This window comes from Schistocerca nitens, chromosome 3 (assembly GCF_023898315.1).
Source record: "Schistocerca nitens isolate TAMUIC-IGC-003100 chromosome 3, iqSchNite1.1, whole genome shotgun sequence".
Lineage (NCBI taxonomy): Eukaryota > Metazoa > Arthropoda > Insecta > Orthoptera > Acrididae > Schistocerca > Schistocerca nitens.
The window spans coordinates 605106397-605125696 of NC_064616.1; the positions used below are offsets into that span (position 1 = coordinate 605106397).

The 19300-nt window shown below is 39.9% G+C and overlaps 1 protein-coding gene across 1 annotated transcript in view; it reads left to right on the top strand.

Annotated features, from left to right (window-relative positions):
• Positions 1–19300, top strand: part of LOC126248535 (hemicentin-1-like) — an 838517-nt gene that overhangs the window by 663971 nt on the left and 155246 nt on the right. The window contains exon 43 of the mRNA XM_049949594.1: positions 7981–8138. Coding sequence (XP_049805551.1) covers positions 7981–8138 — 158 coding nt within the window. The remainder of the gene's footprint in view (positions 1–7980; positions 8139–19300) is intronic.

A 19300-nucleotide genomic window follows, 5' to 3' on the forward strand; every position in this document is an offset into this window, starting at 1 on the left:
GTAACTTTCTTTTTCAGGGGCTCTTCAGCCAGTGGTATGGAACAAATCCAGTTGTCTAGTGTCACATTGCGTCCTGTACTTTCGATCTTTCAATAAGCCGTACAAGTCTATTTACTATCTCCTTAGGTGAGTTTGGCAGTGCAAAGGGACCATCTGGCTGTTTCCTAACAAAGATTTCCATCCCCAAAGTATACCATGTTCTTGCATCACATAAGGTGAAAATTTTCAAACCATATTTCGCAGGCTTGCTTGGTGTATACTGTCGGAAACTGTGTTTGCCTCTAAATGCAACCAGTTGTTCATCCACTGTCATATATTCAGACACAGTATAACTACTAACACAGTTTGACATGAATAATTCAATGCAGCTAGGCGATCAAGTTCTCTACATTGTGGTCTGTCTCTAATAACATCAAATCTCAAACAATGCAACAAGAAACGAAAGCACCGTAAACTCATTGTTGCATGAAATATTGCAATTCCAAAACCATTTGTGTCCCATAACTCTTCCAGATTTTGGTGTCCTGCCCTGTAATGCCCATCCAGTATCAACAAACCCAGAAGTGATTTGATTTCTTCCTCATTTGTTGGTTTGGCATCACGGTCTCTTGTGAAATTTGATGCAGTGTGATGTATGTAAATATTTGTGCTTGATGTAATTGTTCTAATTATAACATCATTTATAAATATCTAAAAACAGTCCACAGCAGTTTTCACAGATTTTTTGATAGCTTTCACACCTATGTCTACACTTCTAGTTCTTACGTTACGACTAGGACAGCTTTTCATCCATTCTGTAACCTTATCCTTTCTAATAATAATAATAATAATAATAATAATAATAAAACCATGCTTGCTTTCATTATCCACTGCACTTATTTGTGGTTCCAGTTCCAGGTTGTCTTCATCCTACATTTCCATGTCACTGTGGAGAGACTTAACTTCACAACTGTCTGTTTCCTCCTCTTCCTCTTCTCCTCCTTCAAAAGTTTCATCTAAGACCTCTTCCTGAAACTACTGCACTCTTTCTTGTTCTATTTCATAATGATCCATAGATGTTTTAACTGCACAGAGTGACAAAATACAAGCAGCTGCTATGGAACACAACTGTGCGCTTTCTCACAGCACTGCAACATAAAGAGTCGCGCGGGGTGCCGACAACACCCCAAGACATATTGTAGCATGTTTTCTTGGAACTTGTGCTTCCATTGTAGATTCTATTGTTACTCAAAGCTTTGATACTACATACTAGAAAGATACCAAAGAACATGACATTATACTCCTATCCATTATGTAATAATCCATCGATAAGGATGACTAGGGTGTTCTGAACACCCTATGCGGCCACTTAAGGGCATAAATAATGTGCCATTGTAAAAATCATTTGTGCACAAGGATGGATTGTAATTTTTTTCACTACTAAATCCATGCTGTGGAAGTTCCCCTTTTAATTTGTTAAGGATTTTTAAGGGCATATACTCTGTATTTTTGGAATAATACTTTAACCTCTGTGGAGGAATCATGTAAGTCTCTTTATTACATTTATTGCACACACACTGAAAATGGTTTGCCACAAATAATTCTGCATTATTATACATATAAAGAGTTAGCTCCTAAGACACAATATTTGCTTATTACTGTTGGCAGAAAAAGTGCAAAGTGTAACCACATTTCAGAAAAGCAACCTGTGACCACTGAAAGATGGTGTCACATGTTTCCCCAAAAACATCTGTTTGTGCATTGTTGATTTAAATAAATCCACCTGAGAAAGGAGATTTAATGCTGCAAAAAGATGTATTGTCTGAAGGTCAATAAAAGTGGCTGGTAACAGTTATTGAAAATGCAGAACTGTAGCAGAAACCTATATGAAGTCAAGGAGTATGCTATTTATCTGGTCATGCTGTATACAGGATGGTCCATTGATCGTGACTGGGCCAAATATCTCACAAAATAAGCGTCAAACAAAAAAACTACAATGAACAAAACTTGTCTAGCTTAAAGGGGGAAACCAGATGACGCTATGGTTGGCCCCGCTAGATGGCGCTGCCATAGGTCAAACAGATATCAACTGCATTTTTAAAAATAGGAACCCACATTTTTTATTACATATTCGTGTAGTGCGTAAAGAAATATGAATGTTTTAGTTGTAACACTTTTTTTGTTTTGTGATAGATAGTGCTGTAATAGTCACAAACATATGGCTCACAATTTTAGATGAACAGTTGGTAACAGGTAGGTTTTTTAAATTAAAATACAGAACGTAGGTACATTTGAACATTTTATTTCAGTTGTTCCAATGTGATACATGTACTTTTGTGAACTTATCATTTCTGAGAACTCATGCTGTTACAGTGTGATTACCTGTAAATACCACACTAATGCAATAAATGCTCAAAATGATGTTGGACAACCTCAGTGCATTTGGCAATACATGTAACGACATTCCTCTCAACAGTGAGTAGTTTGCCTTCCGTAATGTTCACACATGCATTGACAATGCGCTGATGCATGTTGTCAGGCATTGTCGGTGGATCACGATAGCAAATATCCTTCAATTTTCCCGACAGAAAGAAATTCGGGGACGTCAGATCCAATGAACATGCAGGCCATGGCATGGTGCTTCAATGACCACTCCACCTGTCATGAAATATGATATTCAATACCACTTCAATCACACGCGAGCTATGTGCCAGACATCCATCATGTTGGAAGTACATCGCCATTCTTTCATGCAGTGAAACATCTTGTAGTAACATTGGTAGAAAATTACGTAGGAAATCAGCATACTTTGCACCATTTAAATTGCCATTGATAAAATGGGGGCCAATTATCCTTCCTCCCATAATGCCACACCATACATTAACCCGTCAAGCCACGACAGCAGCTAAAACACCTACTTGGGCATCATCATTTGTTGCAGGTCATGGTTGACGTATCACATATGGCTGAACTCTTCCTGTTTCCTTAAATAACCTAACTATCCGGACACTTGGATGATGTCATCCAGGATACCAAGCAGCATACATAGCACATGCCCATTGGGCATTTTGATCACAATACCTATACATCAACACGATATTGACCCTTTCTGCAATTGGTAAATGGTCCATTTTAACACGGGTAATGTATCACGAAGCAAATACCATCTGCACTGGCGGAATGTTATGCAATACCATGTACTTATACGTTTGTGACTATTACAGCGCCATCTATCACAAAGCGAAAAAAGTGGTCCAACTAAAACATTCATATTTCTTTATGTACTACACGAATTTGTAATAAAAAATGAGGATCCTATTTACAAAAATGCAGTTGATATCCGTTTGACCAATGGCAGCACCATCTAGCATGCCAACCATAGTGCCATCTGCTTTCCTTCTTCAAGCTAGACAACTTTCGTTCTTTGTAGTTTTTTCGTTTGATGCTTATTTCATGAGATATTTGGCCCGGTCACTATCAATGGACCACCCTGTATACTGTCTTCTGAACAATGCAATTTAAAACGAAGATCTCTATCAGAAGCCTGTATGAAATCAATGAATATGACATTGATCTGGTTATAGCTGTATACACTGACTTCTGAACAGGGCAACCCCTGATTTTCAGTATCCATATTTATTCTTATGTAGTTCATTTTCAGTCTCCAAAATGTCACAATATGTGAGCATAAATTGTGTTCCACAGTTTTAATATAGATTGGCATCAGAAATTATGTTTATAGTTATATGTAACTGCCCCAAGATCCTTCTTGAAACCAGGAAGCCAGTGATGTAACCCATCAGTCTAAAAAGTTTTGAGACTGAATTAATAGAAATAGAGAAATGCTAAGATGGTGGTTTTAATGCTTCAGGTTTATTACATAGTCTCCCCTCAATCAATTATAATGCACAGGACATTCATACATGTTAAACTGTCAGAAAAGTCCTTCTTTGGGAGGCTGTTCAACTCTCGTTGGCTTGAATGTCAGTTATGTCATCAAAGCATCAACTCTTCATTTGAAATTCTGCACTTTGTCATTTTATGGTACGTTCATATAGATATTATGAAGTCTCATCACCCATGCTGATTTTTTTTGAGAAGATTTCCCACATTTTGCTCTTCAGTCAAGTCACAGCAGATGTCTACTGTGGTCTTCACAAAGAAATTCTGATCTTCAGGTCTGTCAGATAAGGCTCTTGATTCATATGTTTATGTTAACTGGATGACGTAGTGTCATCACATTGCAAAACCACATGCTTTAGATTTTTCTTAGCTTCATATATCTCTTATTATTTATCAGTATTCAGTTACTGTTTTTACAATAAGTTGTAACTTAGTGTGAGATTGATTTAACCAACTGAGAAGAGACCAGAAGAAAATTTCATTTTTTTAAACTGTTTAGGCAGATTTTAGGAGAATTGTAAAACAATCACCCATCTGCTCAAAGACTATCCTTTTCACTAATGCCTGAAGTTATTTCTTCATTAGCTATTAACACAATAAGTAGATGGTACATAGTTGTAGCAGTCAGAAGAAAGTAGTCTGCCTCACTGTTTATTATATTTCATTTAAAAAATGACTGATTGAGTGAACAGGCACAAAAATTCCTAATATTTCATGAATTACTTTTAATATTCAGTACAGTCGTTACTTGAGTGTGTAAATGACACAACAAGAAAAAATGTTCTTGAGAACGTATAAGCTCAATACATGTTTAATGTTAACTCTTCGAGATCAGATATAGGGGTATTAAAATTTCAATAAGTATTCATTTTGTTTTTACTCAGTAGTGTTTTAGAGAATTCATGTCAGTGCCTTCCCGTATGCCTTTCGGGCATTGGCCATCAGGGCCTTGTATAGTGACTGCTCTGCCTGTCACCACATTGGGAGATCATCACTGCACCACCTTGTCAGGAACCCATGTGTTGTACATGTAACAGATAGAAAGAGACACAGTGCTTCAGTACAGCATTCACAATACACATGTTTCTTACAAATAAATAATTCAGCATAATTGATGTTGTTCATGTGGTAAAGGCTGACAGTGTGTCAATTATAAAATCTTAAACACTACACAACATGTTGTTGTTTTTGTTTAGAAGTCAGGGTTTGTGGACCAGTCTTTACCTGCACTTTTCACTTCTTCAAAACATTCTGGAGAACATCTTGAACATTTGATTTAGAAATTATGATCTGTAACACAACAACACTGATACACCGTGGCTGCATGTCCATTATTTAATACTGCCTACCCACAACTGACTGGTCAAATGCATATCTATTGTTTACAGTTGTTAGTTCAAGCTGCCAACGTAGTTACTGCACTGACATTGCTTATAAGTCATGAAGAAAATCAGTCTAGGACCTTTTTTTGGTGGACAGTGAATGCCTGTAGCTATATTCGTCTCTCCCAAAATCTTCCTTGATAAATGATCACATTTTTTATTTACTTGGAAGCTACAGAAGCCAAAAATAGGCAGATGACTTGAAAATCACAAACCTTTATAGCATCATTACTTCAGTTGCCAAAACACCATTTGAGATAAAATTTGTGCAATACAGACTGTAGCAGCTTTATACTGCACTTAGTAGTGCCCCTCATGCCACCATGAATTTCCTTTGAAAGAGAACAGCATAGGCCCCATCTTTATGTCTACAGACAGAGAGCGATAAGGAATGTGCCACACATCATCAAGAGCCCACAATCTTCTCATGAGGAAAGACCCAAACACCGAAACAAACAAGGCAAAGCCGATGATGACACATTCGAGGTCTATTATACTGATGATGTGGACATTGATGTGTTTGTGAAAGCAACTAACAATCCCTTGGAACAACCTCCCTTCCATCGGAATGTTCCAGTCTTGACAAACAGTTTCCACTTTGCAATGGCAACAAACAGATTCCAAGCGCATATGAAGGAATTCACACTTCTGTCATGTAGTATTCTTTTTTCCTTTGTTTACAAGAAATACATTACAATACCATAGAGGGGTGCCAGCCATTATTGTACAATATGCATATGTCACTATCTCCACCCACCCCCATGCAACACCATGTGATTTACATGTCCTTCCACATTAGCAGTCTAAAATTAATGGAATGAAACTCATTTATTAATCAAAATTAATGCATATGAAGAACACACAGAAACTGTATGTATGAAACTTGTTGGGCTCAGATTTACTTTTTCTGTACATTGCGCTTCTGTGCAGTAATGAGTTGCTTTTTTTCTGTGCCATCCAACTAATGGTACAGTACCTCATGAAGAGAAACATAGGGCCACCACATATTTTACCTCTTCTGTGTACTGAGTCTCTTATGACACACAAGACACTGAGGCAGTCCATCTTTCTCAATAAACAAGAAATGTTTTTTCTTAACGAAGTGAAACTGGCAGTGGATTACATCTGGAAGTCATAATTACTGTGAACTTCACTACAAACTGTATTACATTTATAACACAAATGCTCTTGAGCATCAGATGTGCAATATTGATGACCCTTAGTTGTGCTAAATGACATTGCACAAGCAACAGAAAGACTCTGATCAGCCAGAACATAATGACCACTGACCTACTATTAATATAAACCCATCCAGGTGATAGCATTATCACCTGGCAAGGAATGACTGCCAGTCAGGCACATGCTCAAAGCATGTAGTATCAGTGACTGTGCTGACCATGTGTAGAATGGGGAAGGCTCACGATATATCTGAGTCTGACCGAGGGCAGATTGTGATGGCCTGGAGCTCAGCACAAGCATCTTGGAAACTGCACAATGTGTGGGGTGTTTGAAGAGTACTGTGGTGAGTGCCCTCAGCATGTGGTGAAACCACATCCAGATGTTATGGAGTTGAGCAGCCCCCCTCATTACAGATATCTGACATCATAGACTGGTCAGACTGGTAAAACAGGACAGGTGCTGAACTATGGCAGAACTAACATCAGACTTTAATGCTGGCTAGAGTAAAAGTGTGTATGAACACACAGTGCACCGAACACTCCTAACGTAGGCCTCCACAGTTGATGGCCCATTCATGTGCCAATGTTAACACCATGATATCAGCAGCTACAACTAAAATGGGCACATAACCATTGGCACTGGATGTTGGTGCAGTAGCAGAGTGTTGCACAGTCTAATGAATCCCAATACCTTCTTCATCATGCCGATGGAAGGGAGCAAATCTGTCATCTTCCAGGGGAGTAGCTCCTTGATACCTGTAATGTGGAATGAAAAAAAGATGGTGTTGGGTCCATTATGCTCTGAGGAACATTCATGTGAGCATCTATGGGCCCAGTAGAGCTTGTGCAAGAATTCATGATGGCCAAGGAGTATCATACACTGGTTGCAGAACATGTACCCCCATTCACAACAATCATAATTTCCTGACTGCAGTGGCATGTTTCTGCTAGATAATGTGACATGTCACAAGCCCAGGAGTGTGATAGAGTGGTTCAAGAAACACAGTGTTGAGTTCCAGTTGATGTGCTGGCTCCCCAACTCACCAAATATGAACACGATCGAACACATCAGGGATGTGACTGAATGTGGCATCTGAGATCATCGCCTTTCCCTGGAATTTACGGGAATTAGGCTACTTGTGTGTGCAGACGTGGTGCCAATTCCCTCCAGCAACCTACCAAGGCCTCACTGCTTCCATGCCATGGCATATCACCACTGTTATCCATGCCCAAGGTGGAAATACCGGCTATTATGTAGGTGGTCATAGTGTTCTGGCTGATAAGTGTAAGGCCACTTTGCTGGCAGCCAACTGCTTACACATGTCACGTGAGAAGCTGCAATCACTTGCAGATCCCTTGTGGGATGGAGGAGGAACAGACTAATTTAGAGTATTGTCTGTACTCTGGCCATAACTTATGATTTACAGTTCATGCTACTGGTGATCAATTTTTCTCAGAACACAATTTTTCTATTTTAATTTTATCTGCAGAACTTCCTTAATTTTTAATACACAAGTCCAATTGTTTTTCTTTTGCAGGTCAGAGTGGTCTGATTGGGGTTCATGCAGTGTTTCATGTGGCTATGGAGTAAAGTATAGAGGGAGACATTGTGCAAATCCACGTCCAGATTATGGTGGAAAGCCTTGTATTGGTTTAACATCTGAAATGTCAACTTGTAACATGCAGAAATGTCCAGGTATTTTCAAATTAAGTATGAATCTGTACACAAAATTGCACAAATATATTACCAAATTATGATTGCAGTCTCTTATTATCATTGTATAAAGATGGGTATCACTCAAAAAAGTGCTAAAAAATTGAACTGGTATCAGCAAAGGTGCTAGGTTCATGTCTGAGTCTTTCTCTATTTCTTGTATTTTGAATCACTGAATAGAAGAGTGTGTGTACGATGTTTCATAAGCTAAAATGTCAACAAATCTACTTTACTGATGAATTTCACTACTGGCAGTATGTTAAGTCTTGGGGCAAAAGTTAACTCTCAGTTGAACAAATAATACGTTTAGTTTCCATACTGTATCTATGCCTACATGTGCAGCTGCACTGACCTTGCTCTCTCGCATACTAGAGCTTTTGATCATGTGTGTGCTACTGAAAAAGTGTAAAACAGTCCATAACTAAAACATTCTTTGAACACCACCTTACTTTACTACACGCAGTCCTATTATAGGTGATATGCCTTTACCTTCACCTGAGTCCAATCTGTCTTTCCCAGCCAGCTATAGTGGGACCTACAGTTCAACGTAGACTGAATTATGGTGAACCTTCACTTTCTGCACTTTAACAGTCATTGTCAGAGGTAAAAGAGTCAATAAGTCTCAGGAAATTCTTTTGACGGACTGGGGATTGAATCCCAGACCTTTGGATTTGTGGACTGGCACCTACACACTTAGCTAAAAAGCAACATTTAAAAATGTGCTACACACTGTAAACAAATTAGTAGCCATCTTTATACAGGCTATCAAGAAAATACAAACTCAGCAACAACTAACTTCAGAAACTGACATACAGATGTTCATAATCTTTTCCCAGGTTGCCTAGCAATAGCTGTGCTGTACGAGTTGCTTTCCAGATGTTAAGCATTTATAATTATTACTTGTTTAGCTTAACCTGAGAAGTGGTATCAGTGTGCATAATTTGTGTACACCACCCACTGAGTAGTTCCGGTTCAGTTATGAGAGTGTGTGGACACACTTCAGCTAAACAAGCTAGGGAAAGAAGTGGTGCCCAGCTTGGTTTAGAATTTCAAGTTTGGTGGGATGCATGTGGTTTAGGGCTGGCATTTCAGCCCTCTGCAAACTGCTTGTACCACTTGAGTGGAATTGACAATCTTTGAAAATCACTACAAGAAGTCTTAGGTGAAACTATGTATAAAAGGCAGTCAAATAAAAAGAAGACAGACAGTCATAACTGTTAATACATTATACCATTGTGAGACAAGATGGTCAGTGCCTTCATGATAAAATGTTCACAATTGCCTGTGGACCTCTGATTGTACCCACTTTTACTACTTTAAGCGTCTCATTTCCTAATCTAATACCCTCAGCATCACCTGATTTAATTTGACTGCATTCCATTATCCTCGTTTTGCTTTTGTTGATGTTCATTTTATATCCTCCTTCCAAGACACTGTCCATTCCGTTCAATTGCTCTTCCAAGTCCTTTGCTGTCTCTGACAGAATTACAATGTCCTCGGTGAACCTCAAAGTTTTAATTCCTTCTCCATGGATTTTAATTCCTACTCTGAATTTTTCATTTGTTTCCTTTACTGCTTGCTCAATATAGAGACTGAATAACATTGGGGATATTCTACAACCCTGTCTCACTCCCTTCCCAACCACTGCTTCCCTTTCATGCCCTTCAACTCTTATAACTACCATCTGGTTTCTGTACAAATTGTAAATAGCCTTTTGGTCCCCGTATTTTATCCCTGCCACCTTCAGAATTTGAAAGAGAGTATTCCAATCAACATTGTCAAAAGCTTTCTCTAAGTCTACAAATGCTAGAAATGTAGGTTTGCCTTTCCTTAATCTTTCTTCTAAGATAAGTCGTAATGTCAGTATTGCCTCACTTGTCCCAACATTTCTACGGAATCCAAACTGATCTTCCCTGAGGTCGGCTTCTAGCAGCTTTCCATTCATCTGTAAAGAATTCGTGTTAGTATTTTGCAGCTGTGACTTATTAAACTGATAGTTTGGTAATTTTCACATCTGTCAACACCTGCTTTCTTTGGGATTGGAATTATTATATTCTTCTTGAAGTCTGAGGGAATTTCGCCTGTCTCATACATCTTGCTCACCAGATGGTAGAGTTTTGTCAGGACTGGCTCTCCCAAGGCTTTCAGTAGTTCTAATGAAATGTTGTCTACTCCCAGGGCCTTGTTTCAACTTAGGTCTTTCAGTGCTCTGTCAAACTCTTCATGCAGTATCATATCTCCCATTTCATCTTCATCTACCTCCTCTTCCATTTCCATAATATTGTCCTCAAGAACATCGCCCCTGTATAGACCCTCTATATGCTCCTTCCACCTTTCTGCTTTCCCTTCTTTGCTTAGAACTGGGTTTCCATCTGAGCTCTTGATATTCATGCAAGTGGTTCTCTTTTTTCCAAAGGTCTCTTTAATTTTCCCGTAGGCAGTATCTATCTTAACCCTAGTGATATATGCCTCTACATCCTTACATTTGTCCTCTAGCCATCCCTGCTTAGCCATTTTGCACTTCCTGTCAATCTAATTTTTGAGATGTTTGTATTCCTTTTTGCCTGCTTCATTTACTACGTTTTTTTTATTTTCTCCTTTCATCAATTAAATTCAGTACCTCTTCTGTTACCCAAGGATTTCTGTTAGCCCTCGTCTTTTTACCTATTTGATCCTCTGCTGCCTTCATTATTTCATCTCTCAAAGCTACCCATTCTTCTTCTACTGTATTTATTTCCCCCATTCCTGTCAATCGTTCCCTAATACTCTCCCTGAAACTCTCTACAACCTCTGGTTCTGTCATTTTATCCTGGTCCCATCTCCTTAAATTCCCCCCTTTTTGCAGTTTCTTCAGTTTTAATCTACAGTTCATAACCAATAAATTGTGGTCAGAGTCCACATCTGCCCCTGGAATTAAAACTTGTTCCAAAATCTGTCTTACCATTATATAATCTATCTGAATCGAAAGGCTTCTTCCATGTATACAACCCTCTTTCATGATTCTTGAACCAAGTGTTAGCTATGATTAAGTTATGCTCAGTGTAAAATTCTACCAGGCCGCTTCCTCTTTCATTCCTTACCCCCATTCCATATTCACCTATTAAATTTCCTTCTCTTCCTTTTCCTACTATCAAATTCCAGTCACCCATGGCTAATAAATTTTCGTCTCCCTTTACTATCTGAATAATTTCTTTTATCTCATCATACATTTCATCTATCTCTTCATCATTTGCAGAGCTAGTCGGCATATAAACTTGTACTACTGTGGTAGGTGTGGGCTTCGTATCTATCTTGGCCACAATAATGTGCTCACTATGCTGTTTGTAGTAGCTCACCCGCACTCCTATTTTTTATTCATTATTAAACCTACTCCTGCATTACCCCTATTTGATTTTGTATTTATAACCCTGTATTCACCTGACCAGAAGTCTTGTTCCTCCTGCCACTGAACTTCACTAATTCCCACTATATCTAACTTTAACCTATCCATTTCCCTTTTTATATTTTCTAACCTACCTGCCTTATTAAGGGATCTGACATTCCACACTCTGACCTGTAGAACACCAGTTTTCTTTCTCCTGATAGCAACGTCCTCCTGAGTAGTCCCTGCCCGGAGATCTGAATGGGGGCTATTTTATGTCAGGAATATTTTATGCCATCATCATTTAACCGTATTGTAAAGCTGCATGCCCTCGGGAATAATTATGCCTGTAGTTTCCACTTGCTTTCAGCTGTTTCTCAGTACCAGCACAGCAAGACTGTTTTGGTTAGTGTTACAAGGACAGATCAGTCAATTGTCCAGACTGTTGCCCCTGAAACTACTGAAAAGGCTGCTGCCCCTCTTCAGGAATCACATGCTTGTCTGGTCTCTCAACAGATACCCCTCCATTTTGGTTGCACCTACGGTACAGCTATCTGTATCGTTGAGGCACGCAAGCCTCCCCACCAACAGCAAGATCCATGGTTCATGGGGGGGCTGGCAAAATTAGAAGGAAGAATGAGAGAAGAGCAACATGGCTTCAGAACAGGATGGTCCACAGTGGATCTAATTTTTGCTGTAAGCATATGGTAGTGTATGTAGAAGCAAAGTGTGGAAAGCCCTGGAGAACAGAGGAGAAGCAAAAGAGATTATTTGGAGGATAAGGGAAATGTACCATGGAAGTGTGAGCTGTGTGAAAGCAGGAGGAGAGAGATCAGCCTGGATTGAACAGAAGAATGGCTTGAGGCAGGGAAGTGCGCTTTCACCATTACTCTTCATTGTAGTGATGGATGATATAATGAGTACAGTAGCACAAATAATTGGTGAAAGGAAGATGAAAGCTATGGTGTTTGCAGATGATCTGATGATTTGGGGGAGTAAGTAGGAGGAAGTACAAGAGCAGTTGGACATATGGGAATGAACAGTACAAAAATATGGGATGAAATATACACTGCTGGCCACCGTAAATGCAACACCAAGAAAGACAAGAGGTAGCACAACAAGATTTATTTTGTAGATAACATGTTGACCAAGTATCAAATGATTACGTTTACAGACGTCTGTGACATGTGGTTCTTGCCAGAATCAGTAGCCAGAGTAGCCGCCATTGTTGGAGATCACTGCTGCCAAACGTCTCGGCATTGAGTCAAAGAGACGTTGGATGTGTTCCTGGGGTACAGCAGCCCAAGCAGCTTCCACACGTTGCCAAAGATCATCTGATGTGGCAGCTGGGGAAGTAATCTGGGTCACTCGTTGACCAACCATGGACCACATGTTTTCTATCGGCGAAAGATCCGGAGAGCGAGCTGGCCAGGGAAGCAATTCAATCTGGTTATTGACGAAGAACCTTTGGACAATGCGTGCCACGTGTGGTCGCGCATTATCCTGTTGAAATATGGCTGTGGCCGAGCCCTGAAGTTAAGGAAGGACAACTGGCTCCAGCACCTCGGATATGTAGCGTCGGCTATTTAAAGTACCTGCAATGCGTACTAGAGGCATGCGAGAGTAATATCCAATACCGCCCCATACCATAATACCCGGTGCAAGACCAGTGTGGCGGTGCATAATGCAGCTGTCCAGCATGCTCTCTCCACGGTGTCTCCACACTCGAATCCGACCATCGTGGTGCTGCAGACAGAAGCGTGCCTCGTCAGTAAAGACAACGTCATTCCATTCTGCCGTCCACATCCGTCTGTCATCACACCATTGGCGACGGAGACGTCTGTGGTTCTGCGTCAATGGTAGACGAAGCAATGGACGTCTTGCGGACAGACCACTCTGCTGTAAACGGCGTCGAATGGTACGCGCAGACACTGGATGATGCGTTACAGACGCAATGTGCTGTGCTATGGTTCGGGATGTCACTGAGCGATCCGTCACTGCCATGCGTACAATTTGCCTATCAGCACGTGCAGTGGTGCACCGAGGTGAATGCGATCGACCACGTCGGTCCGTCGTACCCTCCTGCATCCAACGGTCACATATCCACATTACAGTTGTTTGGTTTCGTCCAACATGACTAGCGATTTCTCTGTATGATAATCCACAATCTCGGTAAGCCACTATCCTTCCTCTGTCGAACTCGGATACTTGATCAAAAGATGTTCGCTGTTGTCTACGAGGCATAACTGATCGTCTTGTGAAACAACCACAAGGTAAACACACGTGCCGAACGTACACTCGTCGAAATCGCCAAGCCTTAAATGGCGCTATGAGGTGGCGCCACAGGCGCGCGTGATGTGCGTCTGCGCTGAAATTCTAATCAGTTGCATATCTCATCGCTGCAAACCCATGGTGTAAATTTCACTTGATTCGGATGCTTCCTTCAGGGTGTTGCATTTACGGTGGCCAGCAGTGTAGTATAAGTAAGAGTGAGATGATTATCACAACAAGAAAGAAGGAGAGAGGAACAACTGGAATAACAATTGGTGAGGAACGATTGAGGAGAGTGGAGAGTTTGAAGTACCTAGGAAGCCTGATACAAGAAGATGGAAAAAATGACAGAGAAATAAATGAGCAGGGGAGGAAAGCAGAAGCATTTTGGAAGAGTGTCAGAAGTTTAATATGGAGCAAGGATGTGCCCCAAATCAGTAGAAAGGTTGTATACCGTTCATACTATGTCCCAATCCTGACACATGCATCAGAAACCTGAGTTATGAAAGGAAGAGAGAAAAGCCAAGTACAAGCTAATGAGATGAAATTCTTGAAAAACGGCATTGGAGTCTCAAAGATAGACAGGTTAAGAAATGAGCAGATCAGAGTGTTAATGAAGGTGGAACCATTACAGAGATAGAGAAATCAAGGCTGAGATGGTATGGACATGTTAAGAGAATGAAGGAGAAGAGGATACCCAGGAGGATACATGAGATGAAACTGGAAGGAAAGAGACCAAGAGGAAGACCGAGAGACAGATGGATGAAAAGAGCAGAGAAATGTGTCCAGAAGAAAGGAGAAGACGAGACCAAGGTGAAGATGGAGAGATGGTGGCAAGACAGGAGATTTTGGAGAGGCCTGTGTTCCATACAGACCTGGCCAGAGGCTGGAAACTGTTCAAGATGATGATGCTGATGATAATTTTATATCTTAGTAGGTGAATTTGTGAAAATATTAGCACATTTCTGATGGCATCATACTTGTTTCACTGCATGAATTGTCACTTTCTAAGAGTTATAACCTTGTACACTGCCTGACAAAAAAAGTGAAGCACCAGGAAGACTTGGTCAGATGTCAATATAACTCACATGTTTACACATCACCAATGCTTGTGTGAATCATTAGAGTTGCAATTTTCTGTGGAAGATAGAACATTCACCACAGAGCATTAGTGTTGTTTGTGTTCAATGTTATTATGAGGTCTGGTAGGATATATCAAGGGTGTGAACAGTGTCGAATGTTGAGTGATCACTGTGAAGGACACAGACATGCTGTGTATGCATCTTAGAGAGCATTATCAGCACCTGACAGTTTGAAAAAAGCCTTATTGTCGGTCTCCATTTGTCTGGCTAGTCAAACCACACAATATCAAAATTTATGGGGCATTCTAATGTGCCAGTAGCCCTATGTTGCATTGTATGGGAACATGAGGGCAGTCATACTCGTCATCAAGCTTCTGGTAGACTATGCATGATTACCACAATGGAGGAGCACTGTATTGTGCACCAAGCATACTATAATCTCTTCACATCTGTGCCTGCTATCTGGGGATGGGTAATGGACTTGCTGCACCATTAACATTACAAAAGAAACCGCTGCATTTGGAGTGGTGCCATGTTTGGAAAACATGGACTGCTGATGAGTGGTATTGCACTGTGTTCAGTAATGAATCATAGTTCTTCACTACTCCAAATGACCATGGTTGGTGATTATGATGGTAACATGGGGGGGAAGTCCCTTTCTTCCATTGTTTTGGGAAGGCACAGTGGTGTTAATCCTGGCATCATAGTGTGGGTATCATAGTATGGATATGACTTTAGGCCAGAGCTTGTAGTCACTGAGGAACTTTGACAGTATAACGGTACATCACAGTCATCCTATGTCTGAATGTGACAGTGTTGTGACACCATTTTTCAACAAAACGATGCTCTTCCACATGTGGCATTTGTCTCTGTGAACTGTGTGCATGATGTTCAGGTACTACGATGGCCAGCAAGATTCCCAGATCTTTTCCCAATAGAAAACATATGGGACCAGCTCAGATGTCAACTCCATCCCAGTGCCATTACCCAGGATATCAAGGACCAGTATAATAATTTTGGGCCAGTTTGCCTCCGAAGAGAACACAACAGCTTTATAACATCCTAAATCAGTGCATGCATCCAGGCCAGAGGGGATGCAATGCTAGACTGGCAAGTGGGCTCATACTGTCAAGTTCTTTGTAAATTTTACTCAATTTTGTATCAATGAAATAACATCACATAACCTCTCAACACATGAATTTTCATTTTGTTTCCTCCTACCCTTCTGGGTGCTTCTCTTTGTGTATCAGTCAGTATAAATTCTTCTGAAGATGATCTCACTTACAGGAGCCAGAAATTTCTGCATCTGAAAAGAGCAGGGCACATCATATATTAGTGTATATGAACACCATTCATCACATTCCTCTAAGAGAAGTGAGAGACTCATTGATTGCTGTACATATCCTACATATAACAAGATCTCTGAGTGTGACAAATGTGGATTTCAAGCACAAGCACCTATTATTAGGAACAGCAAATCCATTGAAATTGGTATGCTGAAGTGCACAGTAATTTAAAAGACTGATTTACCAAAATATTAGAGCCATCTCTGAACTTGTGGAGGAAACAGAGATGTATGAATGGATATCCTGCAAGTAGGAAGTAAGAAAGGCATAGAACAGAAGCATCTGATGCATCCAGATAGAGAGAAATTCTTGTAGAACATTTGTTTGCAAGCATTGAATGAAGTAAACCATGACTGGACTGCCAACAATAGCACTGAAGAAACAAAAAGAAAATGGAACTTGTTTTGAAACTGGAACATCTCACTTCACAGATCCTGAGAGGTGAATAGTGTATGTAATTTCATTTCAGGAACAAATTATGACAAGCCTAAAATGGAGTGCCTTCTACACCAGGGTAGGATCATGTACACATACACAAAAATCATATCCAGGCTCCTGGTGCCACCATGAATAGCACAGCATGTACAGAATGTCTGTTATATTTTATACGTGACTGATCTTTTGTAAATATTAGTCAGGGTGCTAGTGTGAGAAAGAGAAAGAGTGATAATTAGTATTGACCTTATGAATTGCATGCTTAACTCCTTACTGCTGGAGCACACCATCATCACAATGAGTCGATAAATCAAAATACATAGACAGCTAGACCCTTCAACTTTTCAGTATTCTTAATTAAAATTTTATCAAGCTGCAGCTCAAGGAAATGTTAAGAGCTGTGTCATTTGACTAATAAAATTCACAGTGTGAGTGAAAAAACCATAGCAACATGAAACTATGCATTGTTCCAAATTTGCTGGAGCTTTAATCCTAACTTCCTGAATACCACACTAGAAAATCTGTCATTTGTGATCTTCTCACAATTTCCAACTCTCGACTAATGCATCTAAGGCTTATCCAAGTGGTCCATTTTCTTCTCAGTCACTAACAGCTCTATTATGTGCCTGAACACATTGAAAAAACATTTTGCATAACACACAGTTTTACTATTAGACCAATTTTTTCAGTATACGAATGAGTCAGGCTCTCATGGCACATTAATACACTCTGCAGCGTAATGAATTCCATACATATATCATGATGTTATACACTGTACACTTTTACATGTTATCTGGATACAAAAGAAATGAGATTACTCACATTATGAGGGGAAAGTCAGTTGTAGGGAAGGCAAATGGCTGACGGAAGTTTATTGCAAGAACTGCAGGAAAGTATACCCCTCCTATATAGAAGACTACCTAAAGAACACTTGAATGACCAGATCTTGAGTACTGCTTGAGTGTTTGGGATCCCCACCAAGTTAGATTAAAAGAAGACATTGAATCAATTCAGGGATGAGCTGCTAGATTTGTTACCAGTAGGTTCAGTCAAAACACAAGTGTTAGGGGAATTCTCCTGGAACAAACTGGAATTCGAGCAGAGAATAAGAAGTTCTTCCTCTGAAATACTATTGTGAAAGTTTAGAGAGTCAACAGCAGCAACAGACTAGAGAATGTTCCTACTGTCACCAGCATACACATCACATAGGGGCCACAAAGACAAAATAAGATCAGGGTTTGTGTGGAAGCATGTAGACTTATAGACAGTTGTATTTCCCTTACCCCATTTGTGAGTATAAGAGGAAATGGAATGACTTGCAGTGCCACAAGGTACTTTCCATCATGCAGCATATGATGGCTTGCAGGACGGATGGAGTGGCTGAGCCGTCCTATGCTCTACAGTCTGGAACCGCGCGACTGCTACGGTCACAGGTTCGAATCCTGCCTCGGCCATGGATGTGTGTGATGTCCTTAGGTTAGTTAAGTTTAAGTAGTTCTAAGTTCTATGGGACTGATGACCTAATGAAGTTAAGTTCCATAGTGCTCAGAGCCATTTGAACCATTTGATGGCTTGCAGAGAATGTGTAAGATGTACATGAAGGAACTATTTGTCATGGATTGTTAGTGCTTTGTTATTCTTCAACTGTATCCTTACTCAGTGACATGTTTAACTAAAACTGACCAGATCTGTAACTGTGAATGAGCAGTTCATTACAGATGTGTCCTTTTGCTCTGCTGAAAAGCAAAAAAATTGAACTCCTGCACAGCTTCGTGATAAATGACTTGCAGAAGTATTAAGAGCAGTGGAAGGAATGAATGCAGATATGTGATCATTCAGGTGGTTCTTACCTTGCAGACGAACATAATTAATTGAACATATGTGGCAACTGTACATCCAGGTGGTTCTTACCTTGCAGATGAACATATGTGCCAACTGCACTAACTGCTGCATCAGTGTCGTTTATTTGGTGCCTCAATTCATACATTACGTTTCCTGGTGGTGTTCAAGACTATGTTCATAGTTGAATAAACCGTATTTTCACTGTTTTGGAGATGATTAAAGTGTTTGCAGTGTATGGACACAAAAATAGTCATGCTCTGACACACCACAACAAATCACTGATTAGTAATGCAAGTAGCCTCATTTATGTTGTGTCACTGTAGCATAGTTTCACTGGTGAAGAACAAAATACATTATTATGTTTCACACTCCTAACACATTCTCTCTGTAGGTATTTGACAGTGCAGAATGCATGCATTAAAGCTCACTTTAGTCACATATTCTATACAATAGTGACGTGTTTGTTACTAATTGGGCAAAATTACTCTTAACCCTAGGACGCCCAAGACTTTTATTCTAACTTGGATGCCTAAGGGGGGGTTCAGCAAGCCCACAGGTATTAAATAAGCTTACTGACGAGAAATTACAACTTTCAAAATGGTTTATGTATTTTAACTAATGCATCAGTTTATAAATGTTGTTAATTGTTATATATATTGGACTGAGTGAATAAAAAACTGACATATTACAATACAAAATACAGATGTGTTCATATACAATAGACTACTCTGAGTCCTCATCTTCAAGGCAAGAGACACACTTCACAATTATTTATGAATGTGTGTTACACATATGTTTGACACTGTC